The sequence below is a fragment of the Chroicocephalus ridibundus genome, chromosome 1 (assembly GCF_963924245.1).
Source record: "Chroicocephalus ridibundus chromosome 1, bChrRid1.1, whole genome shotgun sequence".
In the NCBI taxonomy this organism is placed as follows: domain Eukaryota; kingdom Metazoa; phylum Chordata; class Aves; order Charadriiformes; family Laridae; genus Chroicocephalus; species Chroicocephalus ridibundus.
In genome coordinates this window covers 120853947-120879730 of record NC_086284.1, presented here as the reverse complement: position 1 = coordinate 120879730, position 25784 = coordinate 120853947, and the positions used below count along the sequence as shown (strand labels likewise).

General features: G+C 40.1%; 1 protein-coding gene across 3 annotated transcripts in view; it reads left to right on the top strand.

Annotated features, from left to right (window-relative positions):
* Positions 1-25784, top strand: part of EPHA3 (EPH receptor A3) — a 234489-nt gene that overhangs the window by 127770 nt on the left and 80935 nt on the right. For all 3 annotated transcript variants that reach the window (XM_063348961.1, XM_063348952.1, XM_063348969.1), the window contains exons 4-5: positions 23643-23798; positions 24281-24616. In XM_063348961.1, coding sequence (XP_063205031.1) covers positions 23643-23798; positions 24281-24616 — 492 coding nt within the window. The remainder of the gene's footprint in view (positions 1-23642; positions 23799-24280; positions 24617-25784) is intronic.

The following is a 25784-nucleotide window of genomic DNA, read 5'->3' as shown; positions in this document are numbered from 1 at the left end:
GACTGAAACAGTGTTCTCAAGAAGATGCTGCTTACTAGCAGGGGAAAGCCACCTAATTAAAGGAAGACAGCAGTGTAGCATGTTCAAGTGTCAAAACAACTGTCAAAAGACCCTGCTAATACCAAAATATCAAAAAAAGTCTTCCCATGGTAGAGTGTTTGTCTACTTCCTCTTTATAGAGGCAGAAAGCATAACTTCCAGATTCTGTGTTTCTAAACCTTTAGTATAACTACGGTGTAGGTACAATAAGAGGTTCCTTTTCCCATCCTATGTCTAAAAGGTAAGATGCATCCATTTTTTTGGAAAATTTGTTCAATTTTTAGTACTTCAAAAAAGACACTATATAATTTCTCAGAAAATAAGCTATATACTTGTCATGGGGCAGTGAGTAATGGCTTTATTTAACACTTCATTTTTAAAATGGGAATTGCATCTTCAGCTTTCTAATAGCATTCCTTTTTTCCTGAAGATTGCTATTCTCTCCTTTGGGGGTGGTTGAGTTTTTATCTTAATTTTTTGCTTTCTGCCACTGTTTTTCTTCTCCTCCTGTTTGTGAGTATTACATCTCACCCACTTATACATTACAGGTTCAAAAGTAGTCCTATTGTAGTAGTTGCAACATAGCAGCCTCTTCCTGAACTACAGTGGAAATGTGGTAAGGAATTACTACATCAAAAAGGAATTTCATTTTCTCTGTCTTTATTGAGAATGATTACTTAAAATGAAGGAATTTAATTTGAAAAGATTGGATTATTTGTGATATAGCCCTAACTAAAGGATTGGGGGGTGCTTGCGCGGCCACCTTGACACCTTTCTTTTGGGTTATCAAACACACAATAACTAAATAATCAGAGAAAGGGAGATAATTTCTTCAAACTTTCCACAGCCATACAAGCAAAATATTTCTGGTGTAATTCACATGGATCTGTCACAGTATTTATTTGTTTTATTCTTGTAACGTTCCCCCCCCCTCCTTGTTTTTGTCTAATTTCATATTGGTAGTTAAGACTCTGAAGAATCTCACTGTCCTATCTGAAAATACGAATAGTGGACTGTAGATAACGCTTTGCTCAGTCTGAAATCTACCTTTAAAATCTTTCTCTTTTTTACTATGCATTTAAATCCATGTCGTTCCTTTTTTTTGGCAAGAGTCCAAAGTATCTTCTTTACGCGAATATTAGGATTAAAGGGCATGATTGAAAGATATTAACTTTCAGTGCAGTTGCATCACTTGGGCAAAAAGAGAAGCCCCTCCATCTCTCTGTGCGTGCATGAATAGCACCAGTTCAGCATCTGCCATGACTATTTAAAATAATAATGAATTTCTTTCTTAGGAAAGCAAAGGATTAACAACAGTAGCTCATGCCAGGATTAGAGTAGGGAAGTGCTGCAACAGCGTTTGTGAACCACTCTGCCAAGACACTTGAGTTTTAGCTGGTAAGAACAAAGCTGTTCAAGTCATTTAAATTATACTTTGCCAGAGGAGACTCCAAGGTCCCAGAACACGTGTTCTCAAGATGTGGGTCGTAACCACGTTTCAGTGTTTGGTGCTCACACTTGCTTGTCTAATGGCTGACAGGCAGCAAGGTCATTATGCTTCTTTGTTTATAACAAAATCATGTCATGGCAAAGGTTGAAAGTAGGAGACAGAGATATTAGGGCTGGAAAAGAGCTTCTGGAGTCATTTTGTACTTAGCTTTGGGTTACTACATGATAGCACTGCTAGTTTTCTACAGTAGTTCTTTGTCACATCCAACCTTGAAACTTGTTTGAAACGGTGATCTCAGAATCTCCTTTGCCAAATCATTACACTATTTGTTTTTAGTAGTTTCCTTTTCATCTTTTAAGATGTTAGCTTTAGTTTCTTGACTACAGGCATTTTTCTCTTGCGCTTGCCTCACTTTTTATTAATACCTCCTAGGCTTTTACAAATAATGTTACATTTTAGCAGTTTTTTCTTTTCCTCTGGTTAGCTGTTGAAACCACTTTTAAAAAATTGGACTTTCTAAACAAATACCGCGTTTTGTTTCCTGAAATTTTCTGGATGCTTTTCTGGACAGGTTTGAGCATTTCTAGTCTAAACACAGTACACATTCACTTCACCGCCAGGTAACGGGTAGATGGACCAAATTCTCCCAGCGTACTGGGTGAAAGATTGGACATGCCTGGGAATGGTGCTCTTTCTTCAACTCCAAAAGAGACATTTCATTGTCCTATCCCTTATACAATAGTATTTTTTAAGGTTTTGGTAAGAGTGTAAGATGCCTTGGTTGTAGCTTTGCTCTTTCTATTGCACGAAGTTCAAAAGTACGATCTCGAAGCAACAGATCATTCAACACACCAACCCTGTGTTGGCTTTTTTCTGCAGAAGTATCCCATTGCACAGCTATTTATGGCCTTAGTTTAATACTGTCTGCTTTTGGTTAGCTTGTCTTCTCTGTGCAGCCTTGATTTCTCTGAAATGCCTCATATGGGCTGACTGAAGTTTTCAATCCATTTATCTAGTCTTGTCATCTGCATTTGCCACATCTGCAATAGCATTAGCCCAGGACATTTTATGGGGATGGGTAATATGCTTGGAGTTGCCGAGTTGTCCTTGGAGAATTCAGATGCTGCCTTGATGACGTTCCAGTATGTCTCTGAATGTGGTTGTATTTATTTTCACATTAGTCAGTGCATGTGCTTGCTCTGCCAGCTCACCCCTTTATCTCGGAAAGATTGTCCGTGCTGGTTCTTATACTTTGGCAGTGCTTTTCCGAAGACTGTTTTATTTTTTATTCAATGGCTCACACACGTCAGATCCTTTCTATTTGAATAAAACTTCAGCAGCTTATTATAACTGATCATCTTTCTCTTTCTTGCTCTCTGGTTTTTTTGGGTCTTACCTCATTCATTATGAATACCAAAGTTCACCAGTAAAATAAACCAGAGAATGTTGTTCTTAGCTTTGTTCTGTGCTAGGTCTTAATCTTGGTGGCAGAAAATTGGTGGGTGGAGTAACAAAGGGACTTTCCATTGCTTGTGCCCAGCTCCAGTCATGTGTAGCAGCAACCTGCAGCCTCAGGAGCTGTATAAGGAGGAGTTGTAGGTCTTGGAGTTGGCTAATGAATGAATATTTCCAAAGAGATGGAAGAGGATGGAACTCAGTAGGTCATTTCTCTCACAGTAGGATAATAGAAATCTTGAACTCCAACAACGGGTTATTCTGAAATAGGAATATGTTTGGTAGTCTGCTGCTTGAATCAGCTTTATGTGGAAGAGAACCTGAAACTCTGCACAGTACCACAGGTTGATCTTAGTGATGTCTGGCAACTCTGTATCTCAGATATTCAAACAACTATGTTTAGCTTAATTAAACGGCAGATAGCTAAAGGAAATCAACATACTAACACTGGAAATGATTGCGTTAAGTTTCTAATACTTTATGTTTAAGAATATAAAACAGTAAATAATGGAATATATGCATTGTTCTTTCTAATAAGAAATTCCCACAACTAATGTTACTGCATTTAGTTATTAGTGCTTATACATTTCTCCTTATATATACACAAAACATATTTATACATATAAATAAATATATATTTTCATATTTGTCTGGGAAAATATCAGTTAACAAGAACCATTTGAATCATCATAGGTCAAGCTGACAGAAATCAATCATTGTCCAAATTGGAAGTTATCCTAGAAACAGCTGCATTCACCAAACTTCACGTCAAAGGAAATAAAGCACCAAGTAAACCAGCTACAAAATAAGAATGCTGGATGGGTGCCTTGCACTTTAGATGCAGCCATGAAGACAAAAGTCTTGTTTGTAGGAGAACTGGGAAATCCTTCCTGGCCACCACCTCTAAGAAAAATTAAAAATTGTTCTTTGGAAAATTAAGGAAATATTCTGCTGTATCTATGTGATAATAAGCCTTTAGGAAATCACAGAAAATGGTTCTTGTAATATAATTGCACAGGTGAAAGGAAAAGGAGAACATAATGAGAACACAACTGTGATGTTTTGGTGTGGTTTATTTTGCACACTAGGGTGACCAGCTAGGACAGACCAAATGTGTGAGAGCTGTCACAGGAGCTATAATGGTGGCATGGCTCTGAGCTGAGGAATAAGACTCAAGAAATGCTCAAGTAAAGAAAGCAAAGTGAAAAAATAGAGAAGTCCTGGGATACTACTGTGGAATGACAGTGAGAATGGAAAAAACAGATAAGATGGGACTCAGCAGTCTTATCCTAAAGTTTGGGAATCAAATAATTAAACTACTGCTGTAGAATTTGTATGGGTTTGGCCCCTTTCCAGCATGTGTTGTGATTTTCCCACAGAAATTTTAGAAATGCCAGAATCAGTCATTTTGTAGTATGTATTTTAGCATAGATTTTTGATCTATGTTTATCAGGAAATCTTGTTCGCTGACATCCAGATTTTTCCAGTAGATATGCTGATGTCCTGATTAGTGAGAACAGCTTAAATAGATAACTGCAAACACAGATGTGGACATTATTCTGATTTAAGAAACTCTTTCTTGGATTTAGTGCTTATATTCTTGTTTGGCACATCAGCAAGCTGTGTAGCTTTAGGGGAGGTTGCTGTTTGAAATTGATTTATTTAAGCTAGTGCTACTCTTGTATAGATCCTGGGTTAATTTCAGGCTAATTTTGTTTTAACTGGAATTGATTAAGAAGCTATTTAAGATAAGCTGATATAAACGACTGTTAAGCAAAAGATGTGCAGAGAGATTTACAGTCATGGAACTACAATAGGTTAATACGCACGTTTAGGTGGTCCATCTTTCTTTAGTTGTTATCTGAGATGTGATTAGCATCAGCAAAACAAAATAAAATTGTATTAAATGTTTCCACGCAGAGCACAGATACATGCTTGAATTACTTTGGATCTTCTGAAACCTCTTGCAATGGTTTAATACAGGTTGCAGTTGTTCTCGTAGAGCTTACCTGTGCATAGGAGTTACTGCAGCTGAATAAGTCATGGTGTGGGGGACGGGCAAGCATCTGCCATGCCTGTAGCCCAGGGTAAACAATGAAGGAAGCTTACACAAACTGCATTTTACAGTCACATATTTACAGCGGGTGAAGAACATACACAAATGCGGTAACTGTTGCTCATGATAACCTCTTATGGTGTCAGTCATGTTTGAACTCTGTTGTCTACTTCTAAACACAGCCCAAGCCAAAATAATAATAAGAAAGCGAATATTTTTGTATGATTTTCTGAAAGCTTTTTTTTTTGTAATGTTTTTTACAAGTACTTGTTAGTACCATTGGGAATATGTTTCAGTTGCTGCAAAGGAGGGAGTGGTCTTATTTTATTGCTGGCTATAAAAATGCAAACCTTCAGATTAGAGTTTGAAGATATAGCTAAGAAAAATATTGATACATGGAAGTTTCTATAGCAATTGCGGAAAGAGAAAAACATACCTTAGCCAGTTATACTGGTGTAATTCTACAAAACCTAGGGACTACCATGTAGAATGGATGGGGACAAGTGGTTTTCTAGTCCAGTGTCCTTTTTCTGGCAGTGATCAATCCTAGGTGCTTGTTATTTGAGGTCTGTGTTTCTACTTGTGAATATGTGATGATGAAAAAGTATTTCTTTCTCATGGGTTCTAAAGGCCCATCCAAAAAGTTCCTGGCCCTGTCTTGAGCGGAGAGAGAGAGTAAGGAAGGACCTTAGTGCAGGGCCATCAAAGTGGGCAGGCAGGGATCTTGATAGGACTTTCAGTCTCCCCCCCGAGGCAAGATCAACCTTACCTACTTTTCCCATGTTGACTGGTTATTTATCGTTTACAATCTGATCATGTGCCCTTTCACTGGTGTCACCCCTGGAAATGACCTTTTAAATTTTGGCAGAGCAGAGGTTTCCCCCTCCCCCCCTCTTCTTCTTTGTATGTTTTCTGTTCTCTTTATCTACCCCTGAACTAAGCCACTGCTTCAGTAGCTGAGCAGTCATTTGGGGTCTCCTGGACTCAAAGTTGGACCCTGTTTTCCATATGTGGGCAAAAGATTAGCCTGTATAATAACTTTTCAATAACTTTTCCGTTATTTTGCATGCTCATTTTCCCCTGTCTTGAGTATATAATTAGAGAGATAAAGTCTATAGATAAAGCCAAGACCCTGCTAATGTGTTTTCACCCCTCAACACTCCTGCAGTTAAAATCAGGCTAGGTAGAAGCAAATGCAATTCCAATTTATTTTAATGGGAATTCAGGATTTTCAGATTGTGGCTGATTAGAAGTGCTCTGGATACCAGTTTGTTGTGAATTATTCTTGTTTTGCATAACCCCTGAACATACTAATTTGCTACTTAAAACTGCTGCTGCTGCCTGCTGCTAACAATTAGATAACTGGGTTGTCACTCCAAGTTTTTCACCACTGAACTTGGCAGAGTCTAACTGGCCGCCTTCTGTCTCATCTCTGGGAGTCCTTCCCCAAAGAGCTGATGTTAAATTTAGTGAACGCAAAGGCTGAATAATCACATGGACTCCTAACTGCTCATTCAGGCCAACTCTTCTCTTGCTTAAATTGGAACTGCTTCAAGAGCTCTTATAAAACTGACTTATTTTAGTAATCTGGGATTCACAGAATATTTGGCTGTGAAAACACCACAGTAACTTTTTCCTGTTTATTAGGAAGGATACTGTTTAGATATTGCACACAGCTTTTACTTTGTACTTGGACTGTGGTATCTTAGTGCAAATGAGTGTTGGAAGTAGTAGGCTTATTCAAAAATGATAGAAATTAGATGGGTAAAATGCTAATTAATAATATGTAGTCTCTCCTGTTGTTGCTTTATGATTATTTTCTACTGTTTTCTTTATGTTTTATGTATTTCCTTCCCTCTGTTTTTCACCTATTAGAAAGTCCAACTTGACGTTTGCTCACAGGCTTCATTTTGAAATTGTTTTGGCTGTACAACACTTTTCTGGGATGGAAATTATCTAATCAAAAGCCACAGGTTTCTTTTTTAAAAACCTTTTCGTAGGGAAAGTTCTCTTTGTAAGAAAACCTGAAGTAGACAAAAGGGTAGAGAAAAATGGAGAGGGAGCTCCACTGTATCTTTCCCGACGTTCCAGATGCAAGGGGAAAAATGGGTTGGTTTTGCTTGGTGTTACGGCTTTCTTAAAATAGTTGAACGTTAGCCATACAGAATGAACCACCATGGATAAGCATTCCTAATGTCTGAGAGCTTTATTTTCCTTCCCCCACCACTTTGGAAGTCTCGTTATGCTGTTGCAGAGGCTGGAATTGTGTTACCTTAACCTTGTGAGGTGGGCACGTTGTAACCCAGGAGTTTTAGAAGTTGCTTTTTATAGAACATACTGAACATATTTGACAGAATATACTGGTGGTTGAGCCCTAACTCCTGTTCTGGCTTTGATGTGCCACAGTTGTAAAAGATGGAGAAAAGACTGTAAGAAGAATGAGAGAAAAATAAAGTCCAAACCTCATTGGAGACTTCAAAGAGTGAATGAAGAGAGGGGCAGGGGGGTATTTTCAGTATTAAATGCAAATCTAGAGTTTGTTAATGTGATATTAACAACTGATATTTTCAAGAGGATAGAAAGAATTGGTAACAGCAGTTTCAATTCTCTAAGCAGTCGCGTGTCTGAAACTAGCTTGCATTTCAGAGCTGTCAGTTGTACAGATATACAACGACTGATAGGTACAAATTGTCCTACAAGCCAGAAGTCTAGAACTTCTGTCCTGGCCGCTAGGCAGCTGAATGTTTCTTGTGGTGAATTTTAGATAATTATTTTTTTCCCCTGCAGATTCAGAGTGAAAGAATTGTAGGACGTGCAGAAAGTGCTCCAAGTGTCCCTTTGTTCATTAGAAAAGTCAGCTGGCAAGTGCTGTTCCTTCTTTAGGAAGAAATTCTTTATTTTAAGGGCGGTGAGGCACTGGAACAGGTTGCCCAGAGAAGCTGTGGATGCTCCATGCCTGGAAGTGTTCAAGGCCAGGCTGGATGAGGCTTTGAGCAGCCTGGTCTAGTGGGAGGTGTCCCTGCCCGTGGTAGGGGGGTGGAACTAAGTGATCTTTAAGGTCTCTGCCAACCCGAACCATTCTATGATTCTATGATTCTTCCCCACAGTGATCCATTGAGTTTAATCTTTTCTTCTGAACTTTGTAAGTGGCTGCCTATTAAATTGGGGTGAGAGTCTCGTATGGAATTGATCATGGTGGTATCAGTCTCTGAGTAACTTCTGAAAAGTTGAGGGCAGGAGTCAGAGAACCATTGCTACTGATATAGCAAAGCAAAAGGAGGGTGCTGCTAAGCAGGCAGGGCAATTACGTTTCCAACTGCTTGCAGGGTAGCAGGGGGGATTTATATGATTCAAGACAAATTTACAAGCATTGCATCACTCTTTTCTAAACTGGGACTGTTGGCAGCTATTAAATCAGTTGTGCTTATTACAGCTCTTAAGTTACATTATTCATCAAGAATAACAAGGCTAGTTGCTGCTAACCTATTTCAAGTATGTGCTGTACACACATTTAACCCAGTGTTTGCTGTAACCAAGAGAAGAAGTGGGAAAAGGGCAAAACGCAGAAGCAAAGTTTTCCTTGGTAGGGAAGAGTTAGAAATTCAACTATAGTTGTATCTGAAAGTGACTGGCTTCCCGGTCAGTGCAAATCAGTGTCCCTGTTTATAGCTGGACTATGTGCCCCTGAACATAGAAGCTCATAATCCCTGTCCCAAGTGGCACAGAGCAGTGGAGGAAATTGTGACAGTACTTGAGTAAGCTACCTGCCCTTAAGTTGCTGGCCAGGCATTGTTCAGATAAGGGCATTTTGTCGGAATTGAAGGCAGTCCAAAGGAGGTTCTCTGCACAGTTAATTTATAAGGTGGGAACCATCTTATAAGCCAAAATGAAGGGTTGTCTGTGCTATTTTCTTGGCACCAGTGGGGATGTGAGTGCTTAATAAGCTGCTACAGCGTGATGTTGGATTTGCGGTGCCAGGTTTATAACTGTGGAAAGCTGTCTTAGTCTTACCTCATGGTGTCAGTACAGCAGACCACAGTATTAGTGACATTCATGTTAGTGGAAGATCGTTTCAGATTAGTTAAGCTCTTATATTGCATTTCACTAATGCACTTTGACAGTACCTTCAAAATACAGTTATACTTGCCTATCATAAGCGCTTGTTCTATATTTCTAATCTGACATACAGTGCAGGCAGCAAGAAGAGCAAGAAAAACAATATATAAAAGCTTTACTGATTTATGTGGGCACCAAGGTTTATATTGGCTGCAGAGCATGTCTATGAAAGTTTTTGCATTTACTGTTGCAAGGTTTCTATGATACTTCAACTAACTGGATTCATCTGTTTGAAGCACAGAGCCGCTTATATAGGAGAAAACCTGCATATGGGATGCTCACTACTGACGTACACACTTATTCTGGGGGTTTGGTGATGAAATGAGAGTTCATGATCTGCTGGACTATGGCTTTGCAGAAAGGCACAGTTTGATAACCTCTTCTAGTAGTCCAGTGCTGTCCCAAGCTGAATCCTTGAGCAGGCTCTGGACGAGCTACAGCAGGTTGCCTTCGGAGCTGGCTCCTGCTTGCGTCGCACACACCATCCCAGCATGGGGCTGGGAGTTCCAGCTGTGGCCAAGAAGTTTATATATGATGTAACTAACCTGCAAAGCCTTTACCTTAGGTGTAGATTTCAATCTATCAGTCCTGGGTTCTCAGAAGTGCACATGGTTAGTAATGGGTGTGGGACGTGTAACCGTTTGCTGAGACAGGGAGGAAACTTTTTCCTGTTCTCCTCTCTGTCTGCTTGGGAGGACAGCAGGGATTCTTAGGATCTCATTTGTCTCTGGATTTTATATCTTGTTTCTTGAAAAAAAAAAAAAAATCCTTTCAAGTGTGTTGCGTAACTTAGGATCTTTTCTGCAAAGCAAGGTAATGGTTTTATGGTATTTCCTTCATTTTATCTGTCTCAGTGCGGTTCTGATTTAAGAATCAGGGTCTGGAAGGGGAGTTTCTTGTCCAGTACTTGGTGTTGTCTACTTCTGGATGTTCAACTGGCCATTTTTTCAAATGTAGTATTTAGTGACAAAAAGCCCAGTGTGTCGTGTATGCTGGAAACCAGTTGTCCCAATTGAAGTCACATTAATAATCAGAAAATTATTTCTGTTATAACTTTATTTTTCAAGAACAGACTTTCTTTACTTGATTGTTTTAATTGGAGAAAATAGCTACTCTGTTTATGTTCAACAGCATAACCCTTGGTGGTGTTAGAAATATGCTATATAGCCCTTGTTATGTTGGGGTCATCCATCCTTTACTATCTATTGGTGTGGGTAGGACTGCTGAGAGTGCATTCAGAAGTGTGCTCCACGGTGGGGGATACTGTGCTCAGTGAGGCTCTGTGCCTTCGCAGCCTCCACCTGCTTTGTTTTGAACCTCTGGACACCCCTGGCTTTGCAAGGACATCTATGAGAATCAGGGCAGGGAGAGAGTTTCTTGCCGTATGGCATACAGAGTGATGGAAGAAAAAAGAATAGAGGACATAGGTATACTTTTCTTATAGCTTTGTCAAAAGCAATCCGAGAAGAATATTTTTCAGTTATCTGAACTGATTTGTTTAATTTGATTTTTTTCGTTAGCAATAAAACAAATAGTTTGTGGACAGTCTCTTGGACACAACAAACATGATAAAGTTTGGTTTTATGTGATAATTTGTACTATTTGGCTGTAAGTTTAGAGAGTGCAGAGTGCTTCCTTCTAGATCCTTTTGTGTTCTTTAAAATAATATAAATAAATACGAATACTGAATATAAGACTTAGCCAAGAAAGAAAACCTTTTTCATTGTCTTGAGATTTTCTCCACTGTCTATAGCTGTAACTTGTTTTAATTTTTATACATAATAGAAGATTTAAAAGGCTTTATTAAATGATAAAATATAGGCTTTTCACTACAGTCACAACCAGATCAAAATATGTCTGTGCTTGAATATATTGGATATTCTTCAAAGGGCTGATTAAACTACTATTCTATTAATATGCAACAATTTCCTGTGTTTTATATACATCACTGTGATGGCATATCACTTATAACCTAGACAGCAATGGACTGCCCTGACCCAGTAAGATTCAATTTTGGTTTAATATCCTACCATATAATTTACTTCATTATCAAACGTGCTATCAGGTTTTATGACCTGATTTGGTCAGAAAAAGTAAAATAGGTCTTTTAGAAACAGTACTCTGATCAGAGTTTTGCTAAGCAAAGTAACCAGCCATAACTTGACTTTCTTATTTCCAAGATGAAGCAAAAAATTATTTCAGCTCAACTGGAATGTGTCTTGAAACTCTTAGTCAACACCAAAGGATTCTAGTGGGAGTACATGGGAATATTCCTAGTAGGAAAAAACCCCACCATAACCCTTCTCCATCAGTTGATGGAGATGATAGATAGATCTGATAGATGCAGAATTTTATATCTCATGGTGGTTTTGCCTAAATGCTTTTAACTTTTGTGGGGTCTGTATGTCCTTTCAGCCTCCTTGGTTTCTGCTTTTGAATTGTTAAGGCAGAAAGTGTAAAAATGAAAATAAAAACAATGATATAGGTAAATCCTTTGCGTTCACAATATTCTTCTTTCAGTCAGAAAATGGTATGATGTCTACACAGCATAAGTGTTTGTATAAAACAATGCAGAGTCATTAAATATATTTTGATGCTGATCTTCAGTTCTTATCCCCATAAAATGCAGTCATGTTCAGTTGCTTCTAGTATTGAGCTGCAGTAGAATTTAAAACTGTTAGTTGAACATGTGGCATTTTATACTAGCACACGCTACCATTTGTTAGAGAAAATATATACAGAATGCAATACTGGAAACTTAGTTTCCTCTCCCTTCCGATGAATTTTCTGCATTGCAAAATGAATGATTTTGGAGAATATTGAGTTCTTGTTGCTGTTACTGTTTTAAAGTTTCTCCACTACACCAGATTTAATTCTGTAGCAAATACCCTGTAAAATGCAATACATCAGATTCTTTGTTTTCTAAACAGCTGAGATTCTACCCCCCTTGAATTCACACAGGTACCAGGCGAGTAAATAAAAATGCTGAACTGTGGGGTTTTTTTAAATTTACATGTAACTGGGTTTTTGTTCGGCAGATAATTGCTTACCCTGCAAAGCTAGACATTTTTAATGCATGTTAAGTAATTAAGAGTTCTCTTTAAAAAAGGCAAAATACCAAGGAAGCACAGATAAAAGCTAAAGCATACAGTGTATAAATACTGCACTTGAGTGTTTAGATAGTTTTGCAAAAGCCATGGGATTTTCCTTTCAGCTGTGAGGAGGAGATTGTCAGCGCACAGATGTCCCCAGAGGCTGTAGCTGTTTAATTTTCAGGCTTTCCACTGGAAGGATGAAAGTACAGTCAGTGAAAAAGGCACATGAAGAAGAGAGGTTGTTAGGATGATGATGAGCCATAATGTTTCGGTCTTCTCATTAAAGCCTTTCTTTAGTAATCACTGAAACCTCTCTTTGTGCCTATTCCACGTCCTATTAAACATGGTAAAATACAGACCATAATGTCTGTTTATTTGCTGTTTATATGTTTAATGGCTTACCAATAATAAAATCATCCTTTTTTTCCCCATTATCAGGACTATTTGAGTCTTTCTTCGTATGGAAATATCTAACAATTTCATCAACGCTGACTGCATTGACATATTTGAAGGCTGGTAATTATGAGTTAAGTCTGCATTAGCAGGTAGTGTGGCCAAGTAGGAGCAGATCAGTAGCATTAAGCAGCTGATATGAAGGACCCTACCTTCCATATAGCACAATGCCATGACCAATTCAATGTGTTTCACTCCAGAATACCTCTAATCAGGTCCAGTAGACTGCCTGTAGCAGGGAATGCGTCACCAATGTACCTATTTGTGTGCTCTGGAGCCACTTTACATTGTGAACCAGATCATGGTAAGAGAGGAGAAGAGAGATTTTGCTTCAGAAGTGCTCTCCAGATCGGAACTAAAACACTTATGTAGATGCACCCATTAAGTGACATTAACAACATCACTAGCAAAGCAATGCCTGTTTCTTGCACGCTGTTACAAATTACAACCGTGTTCTGATACACTAAATTACGTCCCAGACTTATGTCAGCAAATAATGCCAGCAGCTTAAACCACAGGAATTTTTTCATACAGCAGGTTTAAGCACCTGCCATTGCAGCACCATTTCTCTTCTTAAGAGCTTCTCTTTCCCAGCATCGCCTCTCAGTGACTTCAAGCAGCAATATGTCAATAGTTGGCAGTGAAACTAACAGTAAGGGATTCAGTAGCCTTCATCGAATGAGGCATAGCCACACGATTTTAACTTTTCATCTCCTGTTAATCCAAGTGCTTAAAAATGCCAACTTTTTTTTTTTTTTTCTTTGTAAGGGAGGACAGTATAGCATCCTCAGCGCTCGCTTCCTAAACTTTAAGGCATGCATCTAGCCCTGTCTTGCCTATGGAGGTTGAATTTAGAAGTATCTTAAAACTGGGGAAATAGTGCACTATCTTTTGGATACCGCTGCCAATTAAGAGATAAACTGAAAGAAGTAACTTTGAGGTGTGAGAAGGTTAGAGTTCATGAAAAAAAATGAATGTATATATATTCTAGCCAGTGGTCATTAATTGAGCCTCTTTATTTTTTTGTTTGTTTGTTTGTTTTTACCAGCAGCTGGAATATTTCAGTATTATAAAATTGATTGTCTTTTTTATGTCAGTAGGCTGCTTGTGACAGGCACCGGATTAACAGCTCCAGAAACCTAAATTCTCTCTTTTTATCAACAAAACAGGTTCAGTGAGGGCGTAAGGAGCATAAGCTTCCCCCACACTGCTCAATCAATGTGCCTCAACCCTGACCCGACACAATATCTCTAAGGAGAAAGGCATTTGTTAAATTTCTTTTCCAATTAATTTGACAGCTCTGCTGAGACTACTAACAAAAGTACTAATTCATGCTAATTGCAGTAGTGGACCTATGTCACTGGGGAGCTGGGCTGAGCTCTTCGTAACATGGCATAACCCACCAGGCAGCATTTTGATTAGGAGGTGTCACTGGAAGAAAGAACATTTGGTTTGAAGCCTCTTCTGCATTAATTATTTCACCTGCAAAATGGGGACAGCAACACTCCTCTGCATGTGTTAACAAGGGTGGAAAGTTGCAAAAGAACATTGAGCCTCAGCAAATGCAAAATCATTTTCCCTTCTGCCCAGAGGGAAAATGTAAACTTTTTGTATGTCTGAATTAACTATTTTGGCTTGGGATATGTGCATTGACACAGATGATTGGGAGAGGTAAGCCTGGTCAATGGATTGCTGGAAATAAAAAACAAAGCAAAATCCCAAATGTATTAGAAACAGAGGGTAAGAGATAAAGTGTAATCCAATATATAAATCAATCGGTTTCATCAGGAGCGTTACGAAACGAATAAGAGCTTTTTCCACCTGATAAATGACGCTGCAGAACTAGAGATGAGTATAATCAAAGCCGTAGAAGATACTCCCATAAAAGCTGATTGGAAAGTTTGTGATTGTTCAAGATAAGTTCATGATAGATGTTTGTACAGTAAGGAATGGCTTAGAGAGAATACATCAGGAACAGCTGTTCTCCCTGTCTCATCATAAAAACCAAGGATACGTAGATTTGGCTAAAAGGCTACCAAATCTGAAGGTAAACTGATGGAAGGATGTATTACTTCACATCGACTACCTAGACTGGAGAGGAACGTCAGAGAAATTCATTGAGACCAATAATTAGCAAAAAAACATTGGATGTGCTATATTAAGGACAGTACAATGGAGGATTATCACAATTTATCTTTGTTAAAAAAGAAAATAGCACATATATCAAGCCTTGGGTTACCAAGTCTTTGAAATAATATCTAGGTTGTAGGGATGAGGGTGAAATAATGAGGGGTGGCAAATGATCATCCCCTATTGGCCTCTCTCTTGCACTTTCTATATGGTGCTACTGTTAGATGCAAGATAGGCATCAGGGAAAGTGCTAGGGCTAGATGTAATCTGTATGACAATTCATTTGTTCTTTATTTATGTTACCTTTCATATTTGTTAACCTGTTAATGTGACCTGGTTCCAGGCACAAAGAAATTGTATAAACATCCTGAAGTTATGAAAGTTGATTTTTCACTTACTAGCCAGATCTAGCCCGAGAGGATTGCCAGGCACTATCTTGTTTTTGCCACTGAGCTGGAAAGGAAACATCTTCCCAGGAGCTCGTGTCCTGTGGGAGAGGGCCTGCCGTGTCTGCCAGGTCTGCTTGGTTTGCTCTGCGGGACAGGGTGGGTTGGTTGGTTGTTCTTGTTTGCGTATTTGTTTTTTTAAAAGTTCTGACATAGAGAGGGGAAGTTGAGGAAAGACTAAATCAGAGTGGTACTGTGATTATCCCTGTCTCTCAACCTGACGTTAGAAAACATTTATTGTTTGAAGCTGTTGGGGTCCTATGTCTAGTTTGCCTTTGAGGAGTCCATAGTGTAATTTTAGTTGAAGGAAAAAGTATCTCTTCACTTTTTGTCCTTGCCAAATGGTCATTTAAAACTTCCAGATTCCTTGTGTGTGTTTGTACAACCTTTTTTCTTGTTCAAGTTGATGCTGGTGCGTTTTTTTTTTCTGGTATTTCTTTAATTTAGACTTATTTATTTATTTACTTATTACAATGCTTCTTGAATTAGAAAGTTATTTTTCATCTCTGTATAGATTAAATTAAGTTTTAAAAAAACAGAAAGCGGCATTTCTTTGCTTGACAAAATGATAGCTTAATAGATCTCAGCATGTCCAGGCTCTGCTTCAGGAAAACATCTTGTTTAGGGAAAGTGAAAGACAGTGCGTGTAAACATAGGTTTATTAAATTCCCTGTTTAAATACTTGCTTAAATGATTCACTAAGCATGGGTGGAATTAAGGTAGAACTTTGTTTATCTTGCTTTAATTCTGAATCAAGGCTGTGGTTCTCCATGTTTTCCTATTAATGAAAGATTTATTTTCCCTAAAACTGCCCGCAAAGCAGCTGAAATGCCTTATGCATTTTGAAATAGGATATTGTGTACCCACAAGCAAGAGCATCTTTGCTGTAACGCTGTGGTTTAGCCCTACTACCTTTGACATTGCACTTTCAACAGTATTGCTGGTAGCAATCGTGTCTGTAATGTACTTCGTAAAAAGAGATACAGAAGCCTGCAAGGCATAATGTGGAGCTATTGCAGACTGCAGTTGAAAGGTGCAGTGTTATTCCCTCAGGATAAAGCTATCTCTTATGTACATATAATTAATATGTCTGCCAGTAACAGTTATTAAACAAAGAACAGGAATTGTTTCTGCTGCATGACTTGACCTGGGAGTAAAGCCAATTTAAAAAGCATCTGATTAAAATACGTTAAGGTCACAGATCACCATAAAATATGAAGTGGGGAGGAAAAAGCAGAAATTTACTCCTGAGTAAGATTAAATACTACTGAATGTGTGTTTTGTGCTAGCAGCAGATTTCAGGTGTAAAAAAATGAAAAGTGCTCATTCTGAAGAGGATTTTTCTAGAGGCATTTCAGTGTCACGTTGCACCGAATCCCTGCCCTGTGCATACCACACGGTCCGTCCTGCTGGCACAAAGGCTCGAGGGGCAGGAAACAGCAGAGAGAAGACAGATCGTTTCCTGAGCCCACAGTTATTGGCCTCCTACTGTTGGAGGAGGCCTAGTGATAGGGAAGACATTGCACCAGCTCTGTTGTTGATTTCTTCTAGCAGTGGACAGCTGCACTAGTTCTCCAAATCCGTCAGCGGCTTTGGCTGTGATTACTGTATTTTCCAGTCTAGAGATGCAAAAGCATACATGAAGCGTGTTTCCATCTGCAGTAGTTTTCCCCCCGAAGATAAATTATAGTAATAACCAGCTGCATTTTTCCAGAGCTATTGCACAGCTAATAATGAAAGGAGTGGTGGGAATTCACTTCAGTACTTAAAATGCAACTTTTAGTTTTATGCCTGGATTTTCAGAGTAAAAAGTGTATCTTGTGCACAGAAAATGCAATGTGAGATTTTGTTAATTTGTTTGTAACGCTTAGCAAAAATGACTGGGTTGCTTCTGCTGCCGGTTCCAGCGCTACCTGTTTTGTAATTACTTTGGGTATTATGTATAGCGTGTTGAAGACTACAGGCACGACAATGTAAGAACACAAAGAATGCTAAGAATAATTTTAAGTTTTTATTTCCCCAACAAACAGAACAGACTCTGATGGGCAATGAGAGAGAGACGATGTCCTTACCTTGACCTGGAGATAGTCTTACCTTGGCAGTAACGGGGCCCATACCCACCAGAGCTTTTAGCCCCCATGAAAGTCTTTCTCAATCTAATTTCCATCCTCTCCTGAGCCCAGACAGCGTGCGTGCCAGCGCCGCAGCCCAGCAAAGAGAAAGCGTGCTCTGCCTGTGCAGCAGTAGCCTTCCGTGGGGATCCCCACCTGCTGACAAGCATTAGGGCTGCCTCCCTCCTCTTCCTCCTCCTCAGCTGTTGAAGCATAGCACTGACATTCAGCCCTGAACCTCTTTTTCTACTGTAAGGAGCAGCACTTAGCTTTGAGACCTCTTCCCTTAAGTGGTGTCTTACTGTTTATTCGGATCTGGTAACAAAAAGCATGCCTTCAGTTCCGTGGAAATAAGAATCAAAGATACACTGTAATTTTTAGAAACCCGTTTGGGCTAGGTGGGTGTGCAAGAAGGTACCTAGAGACCCAGGAGAGAGAGAGGATGTGCACGTATGTAATGCCATAGATTATGTGGCTTTTCACATATTAAAGGGCAATGAGAGCTGCTGAAGGTGGTTTCCCTGCTCTGCGGGATTTTGCGGGAAACCTGCATTATAACCTGCATTATAAAGCATTGTGTCCTGTGGAGCGGGGTGCCGTAGTGAAGAAGGGAGGAAAAAATGAGACATTTCCAGTTTTGCGAATGGCACGTGATACAAACTGAGGGCGGGACAACTCAGGGCAGAGTTCTACCTTCTTTTCCTATGCTTGATGTATCTGAGCCAGAACTATACTGTACCTACATAGTGTGATTTTTAATATAGCAAGAATAACACATATGGCTGGATATACTTTGTGACGGAAGTGTGAAATGAACAGTTTTGAAATCTTCATTTAAAGTTAATCATGATTTTCACCTTTTTGTTGTTTCTCAAAGATACAAACAAATGCAAGAAGGGAAATGACTCGCCCAAGGAAAATAAAATGGTTTTGAGAGTTTTATAAGGTTAATCTACGCTGCTTGTTACGCCATCCGTTTTCACAAGCTGATAGCTGTGTTACGTCTCATTTTGCATGTGCGTGTGTATGTATGGGTGGGTGAATGTGCAATTCTGGTAGTGGGGATAAACACAGTGCTGTTGGCCTCTCCAGAGCACGACCATAATATGCGTAGTGAAAAAAAGAGCCATGTAAATGTTTTTTAAAGCGACTTGAGAACATTGCAAAGTTGCAAGGCTCTACGCAGGCATCAAGGTGAGCCAGTCGGTAGCATTCATTTCCCAGCACACCTGCACAGCCAAAGGTCGTCCTGTGGCTTCAGATCAAGTGTAAGGACCTCTGCTGCTGCTCATTGGCATGCTGTTTCCACAGGTGACAGTGGGAGTGGTTTGCAAAGCCCCTCTAACATGGACCACATGCATGGGGGGTGCTTCCCTGCCTTCTCTGCAGGGGATAGGGGCAGGAGGCTTGTCCCAGGGTTGCTGTCATCCGTCTTGCTAATGCACGCGATGGGGAAAAGTTAAGGTATCTGTGAGCTGTACGGGTTTATGATTTAATTCCCTTTTTTCTAAATGCTGCTGTTTAATGCCAGAGGGGTGTTTTGCCCCCGGGGTTTTTTATCGAAGAGCAGAGGAACAACGGAAGGAACCACTCGGTCGCTTGGTGGATGCTGCCCGTTGCATGCCCGGTTTCCTGGCTGCGTGTGCTGGCTGCCGGTGCGCCGTGATGCTTGGGCCTTGCCTCGAAGCACCGCGCCTCTATTCAGAGCACAAAAAGCAGAGTTCCTGTAGGACCGGTGAGCGCGGCTCGTTTTGCACATAAAGAGTCTCTTTGACCTTGTGCAGGGACATGGGCTCCGACAGGCCTGGGGTAGTGGGGCTGGGAACTCATCTGCTCCAGCAGCACGGGCACGGGTGTTAGTTGGTGTTTATAGTTGGGAATTGGTGATATTGCTCTGTGTGTAGGGGCTGCAGGGTCTGAATACTAAAATGCTCCTATTTGCTAACACCTTTATATTTTAATTTAAAGTTAATTCAAATTGAAATGAATCATTTAACCCTTAATTAGGACCATGTTTTCATCTCAAACAGATTAGTCAAACAGAGGCAAAATTAACTTTGCTGTTGAAAAGACAGTCACATTTCTTTTAGCGGTAACAACCGTAGATTGCTACATGCATTTGTTTTTCTTTCACTGAAATAACTTTCCCTGCTCTCCGTCACCGAGACAGACTCATCAGTTATAGCTTAAGGAAATTCATTTTCATCCAGTAACGAGGACAATGGCAGTCCTGAAACTCTTACCAGGAGGTGACTTCAGTAAAGTCAGTGTGGCTCATGCTCAAATAAAAGAGATTGAAATCAGACTGCATACAGTTTTAAAATAATATTTCAGGTTGGAGTTATCATAGCAGTTACCAGGATTGACAGAGATCAGCCATCTGACTTGAGGAGATCTTAAAAAGCAAATCCAAACAGCCTTGCTGTAGAATTTATATCATGAATGTAGAAACTCTGAAAGTTTCCCTTTTAGTGTGATGAGAGGATTTTCTTCCTGGCCTATTGCATCTACTTCCTCTCGCATCTTTCCCTCTTGTGAGGGAAAGAAAAAGTTTTTAGTTTCTGGAAGAAAATGTTGAGAAAAAGCAAGTGCTGCTCACAGCTGGTTCCCATGCTGAAATTACAGATTCTGTGAAGACTCTGTGTGTGCTAGTGCTTTTATTTTCAACCTGACTGAAACCAAAGCCATGGTATTCACCTCAAAAAGCCAAACCTTCTCCCATCAGTTCATGTAATCCAATTTTTCTGACATGAAAAAAAATTAATGCCTTTTTGAAGTAGTGGCCTCATTTTTTTTGTCTTATATATCAGAATTTAAAAATATCTAGGAAAATACTAACAGTAAGTACATTGACAACATTTTCTATTGTCACCCTCTTTTTGAAGCTTCAATTTCACATATAATTGCTTTTTTTTTTCCTCCTTTGGGCTGCAGTTGTGAATTGGTCTGACAGACAAAGACAGAAAGCATGAGACAGCCTGCGGGGAAGACAGGAGTTTGGGATGCCCTCGCTAGGGCATACCAGGGCAGCAGGCGTTCGACCCTCTCGTCCCCCTGCCACGACTGCTCAATCTGTACCGCGATAGCAGAAGCATGAAATGATGAAATCCCTGTCCCTCTGGAAAAGCAAAAGCCTGATCTCATGTTACCAGGACGCTTCCTGCATGCTCCTCTTCTTCCTTTTTTCTCTAGCCCCACACCACCGCCCCCTTTTCTTAATTGAGGTCTATGGATTTCCACCCGAGGGATGAGACAGACGTTTATTAATGGAGTAGTTTGATTCCTTCCTTTCTCTTTCTCACCCCACAAAGTATGTCCACTTCTTATGCAAGCTTGTTTACCTATGTTAAATTCATTATCGTATTAAAATGGTAGTGGTAGGTGCTTTGGAAGTGTCCCAGATAATCAGTCTTACTGTAGTTCCATCCTGTAAATGAACGCTCACGTGTTATGATGCTATGAATAAATTATGCTTAATAAGCAGTGGAAATTGTGTCTTGTAGGAAGACCAACCACATGACAAAGGTTCAGTTTTAGGTTATTAGTCTTTTTCCAATCTTTCCATTAAACTGGTATATAAAATTACTAAAAAATAAAAAAAAATGTACTGTATATATTCATAAATTCATCTTTGTCTCGTGTATGCCTGCCCATAAATATAAAAATGTCCCTTCAAGCTGAGTAGATACGGCTCAGCAAAACCATTTGAGTTTAACACCTGGCAGTAAGTTTCCATGGGAAGTTTTGTTGAAAGTGCTGTGTAACTAGCTGGACAGATGCAGTGCAGTGTTTATTCCTTAATGTGTTTGCTTAGTTACTAGAGCTGGTAAGAGTGTGTTTGGCAACCGTTCTTTTCTGCTTGGCTCCTTGTCTTAGGGCCAGAAACAGCTGTGCCGTGCCCAGAGACAGTAAAATCACTTGAGGCTCCTCTGTCAGCCAGAGGGAGACTGAAGAGGCTCGCTCTAGGTACGGCACATGTGTCATGGGGCAGGATTTGGGAGGGAATGAGATTAGAGTCTTAAAAGACTGCAACAATAACAACGAAACCAAAAAAGCCAACTCTGTTTCTTGCTGCATTTTCTTCTAGTGTAGGTGTTTAAGAGGAGGTGAGGTTTCCTTTATTTCCTCAAGTTAAACAGAAATCCCTACACGCCCTTGCAGCTTTTGAGGAGACAGAAACATGAGGAAAGCTGGCTGAAGGGGGACAGACTGTGCCAGGTCCATCGGGGTGGCATTAGGCTCTGGGAACTTCATCACAAGGTCATTTTCAGCAGTTTGGCTTTCACAGATTGCCTGGTGGGCCCACGCCTCGGAGGCTCAAACTCGGGATCATTTCCTCAGGGTTTGCAGGAGAGGACTTGGAGTGGGAGGCGTCTTTCCCAGCTGCTTTGCTGGCATGGAAGTGGGAGGTAGCAGCTGCAGCCAGGCACCTTGGTTTGCAAGGGCTGTGAAGTGGTGAAGAGTGGCTGAGATTAGCACTTCCTTGCAAAAGGTTTCGTGCTTCTCGCGCCGTGTTCCATGTGGTATTGAGGAGGGTTTCCTTTATTGAGATGTTTTGGAGTGGGACATACAACTGTGCAGGGGCTTGTTCTGTGTCTACTTGTCCGTGCATTTTACTCTGGTGTTTGGCACCAGGAATTAATCAACAAATTTTCCTAACTGGATATTCAGTTAGGTTTTGGTTATAGATTTGGATAACATGGAAGCTGAACATCCAGTTTAATGCTGCAGCTTCCCTCTCTCCTCCATCACTTACAAAGATGCTAGGATTTTTGTTCTGAACTTTTTTTCCACCTCCAGCTACCCGTACAAACGCTTTTCTATTTAGGCAGTGCATGAATGAACACAAAAGATCACATAGTCTTGTATCTTGGATTTTATACTACGTTTATGAATCAGTTCATCTCCATAAGCAAAACCAAAAAGGGTGTCCCTGTTTAGGCTTATGCTAAGACTGGTGAACCCATTTTTTTGGCTTCAAATTAACATTTAGTTCGGTGACAGGTCCTGGACAATTTTATTTAAGCCTAAATTTCTGGGCTCTAGGCACAATAAGAAGTTATGTTTTAATCAGTATTACTCTTTTTCTTTTTTCTTTTTTTTACATTATATTTGTAATGAGAATGTATTGGTGTTTTCCTGGTGTGCTTGTGCATTAGGCAGTGTTTGCTGTGGAACCCAAGTGTAGCAAAAGGTGAACGCATTTTAAGATGTGCTCCCTTTTGTTACGTTGTCTGTTTGTGTGTGGTTGTTGTAGGTATGAGTACAGATCTGCGGGTGACCAGTGTCAGCCACAATGTTTTTACTTGGTAAATTCCATTTGGACAAAGATGTGTGTCTTGGGGGAAGCAACAACTGAACAGAAGAGTCTGCTGAATTCTTATCTGGGTTTGGTCTTTTTTTTTTTCTTTTTTTTTTTTTCTTTTTTTAATGGTGATATCATCTTGGTGGAAGGAAGTCAACAGTGTTATTTCACTGCATGGCTTTTTCATAAAAAGTTATTTGATAAATTGTTCATTTGCTAAATTGTTCATTTCTGTAACTTACTTCAAAGGCTGTTTTCTTCTGATGCAAACATGGCCCTGAATCAGTCTGAAATGCAACAGGAATGAAAACAGAGAGAGTGTGCCAGTGTTCATGAAACACCACCACCCAGAGTTTTTCAGAAGCAACTTTTGAGGGTTCAAGCACCATCCCTAGAGGACTGGGTTAATGTAAAAAGCATCCGTCTCATACAGACCATGCAAGTTCCTTGTAGTATCAGAAGCAGCTCATTGAGCCTGATGTATGGTCCTTCAGCAATGGAATACACCTTTTTACTGTTCAGGTGGTTTTCTTGGGTTTGGCTTGCTTAGTCCTGCTGAACTGATGAGACATAGTTTACAATTAGTGTGCCCTTGTAAGCGAACCTTGGTAGCAGAGAGAGGATAAAGTTAGCTTCTTATACAGGATAGGTACAATATTTGGTAAATTAACCAGAAGAGAGGAAAAATAAGTGAAGTTCTCAAAATGCAACATAGAAAATGTTTCTCCTTAGTGGTGCAATACACTGTTTTGTTTTCCAGGCAAAATTAAACGCAAATCCAAGTTGATGCATGAAGATATCTATTCTAACGAGAGGTTTTATTTCCATCAGATTTTTCTCATTATGAGAAAAATCTGTATTTTTAGACTATAAATGTCTGCAAAATGAGATCTGCATATGTATAGGTCCCTGACAGTAACAAAGCCACATGTTAAAATCGAGGAGGTGTCCATGGAATTTAAAACTGTACTCCTATTATTTTGCAGCTTGTCGACCTGGGTTCTACAAAGCCTCTGCCGGCAACGTGAAGTGTGCCAAATGCCCACCTCACAGCTCTACCTATGAAGATGCGTCTCTGAACTGCAGGTGTGAAAAGAATTACTTTCGCTCTGAGAAAGACCCTCCATCCATGGCTTGCACCAGTGAGTAGCATCACTACGCTCGGGGCTGTCATTCTTGCTCCTCCATCTGTATCTCAGCAGCTTGCTTGCTTCCTCTCATGTCCCATTGCAGTCAGCCATCCACTGCCTCCCATGTCTTCTTACGTGTTGGACAGGCTACCAAAAATTGGTGGGCTGGGTTTATGTCTTTCTACTTTCATTTCCTCCTTCTTGTTCCCTGTCAGGCTCAAGAAGGAGAGGCTAGGATTTTTAAATTGCTACCAATATTTTCAGCCCTCAATCCTGAACTGCACCTTGAGGGTACTGTCTGTCTATAAGAAAACATGGTCCTTGATACTCTAGGCATGTGGTCCAGTGAAATATTTCAGGAGTCTCTACAGAAAATAACTAGAAGAGTTTGGGTTTTTTATGGTTTTGACTTTTGTATTTTTGTGCCCTTGTTACTTCCGTCTCAGAGCACTACAGAAAATCTCATCCCTCTGATTTCCTGTTTCCTTGTATAGGACCACCATCTGCTCCAAGAAACGTTATCTCTAACATCAACGAAACATCTGTTATCCTGGACTGGAGCTGGCCTCTTGACACTGGAGGTCGGAAAGATGTCACTTTCAACATCGTTTGCAAAAAATGTGGAGGAAACATCAAGATGTGCGAGCCGTGTAGTGACAACGTACGATTCTTACCTCGTCAGACTGGACTCACCAACACCACGGTGACAGTAGTGGACCTTTTGGCACATACCAATTACACTTTTGAGATTGATGCAGTCAATGGGGTATCTGACTTGAGTACACTTTCCAGACAATTTGCTGCTGTCAGCATCACAACTAATCAGGCTGGTGAGTCTCTTTCTGATTACCGTTTCTTTGTTCAAAGCTACTGAGGTGCATGGACCTTTGTTTCCTTTCCCAGTTTTACAGGAGTTACTCTGACCGCTCGTGTGCTAGGGTAACTAATTGACTTGAATATGCTAGTAGAAGTAAAAGCAGAAACAAACCCAGTGTGTGTTGCTGTCAAAGGACCTGGCAGCATGACTGTTATGATTAACTCCCAGTTCCCAGTTAATAGTCTCTAATAGCAGACTCGCATGATTCCTTAGCCAGAATGTGTTTTATTAATAAAACCAGATTTTAATAAAACACTCATTTCAATAATCTCCAACATAAATTACTGTAGTAATCTTAGTGATTAATTTTGATTAAATAGAAGTGAAAAAATGCTTTGATGTTAGACACATAAAAAGCTAAGATTAAATTAGAGAGGTTTAAAACACTGCTTTTTTTTTTTTCCCCTTTACAAGTTGTCTCACCAACTCTGAATTATTGCCAGCATGATGGGGGTGTGGAGCTGAATACTGAATTAGGTCCTGGTGTCGTAGTTGATAGTGTGCAAAGAGATTGCCTTGCTTCTGTGGAGGATTATTAAAGTCTTTGAGGCCCTGCGTGAGCACAGCAGTATGCCCTGACTGTCGGATCAGAGCTTTTGTCTGTCACTGCTGCGCTATTCTGCCATTTGCTTCTCATTGGACAAGGTTCCATTCACCTGAAAGATGTGAAGAAGCTAGACTCTTCTCTCACATTTGTTTAGGTACCATTTCTTCGGGAGCCATGTTTGCCAGTGAAGAGAAAGGCTAGATCCTGGAATTTCTGTAGTTCTGCTCCATGTGGTTCACCATCAGGAAGCTTTGTACTGAAAGCATGTGTGTGTGCAGCAAGTCTTCTCCTGCCTCCTCCCATAGTACACCCCATCCCCAAAATACCTGCGTTTGTGTCTTCCTCAAAGCACAAACCAAGTTAACCTTATTCTAAGTAGATGTTCTCCTAGTGAGCTGTGTTATTGTAATGTTTTTCGCTGTAGAGGATGTATCTCTTCTCCTCAGATCACAGATCAGCTTTACTGGGAGGCATAAAAATGTGAGAACAGACTGTTTCCTGACAGCAGTCACGACATTGCCAAATGCTCTGAGGACTGTCTGACTATGCAGCAGGCAGACAGAGGTGAATCTAT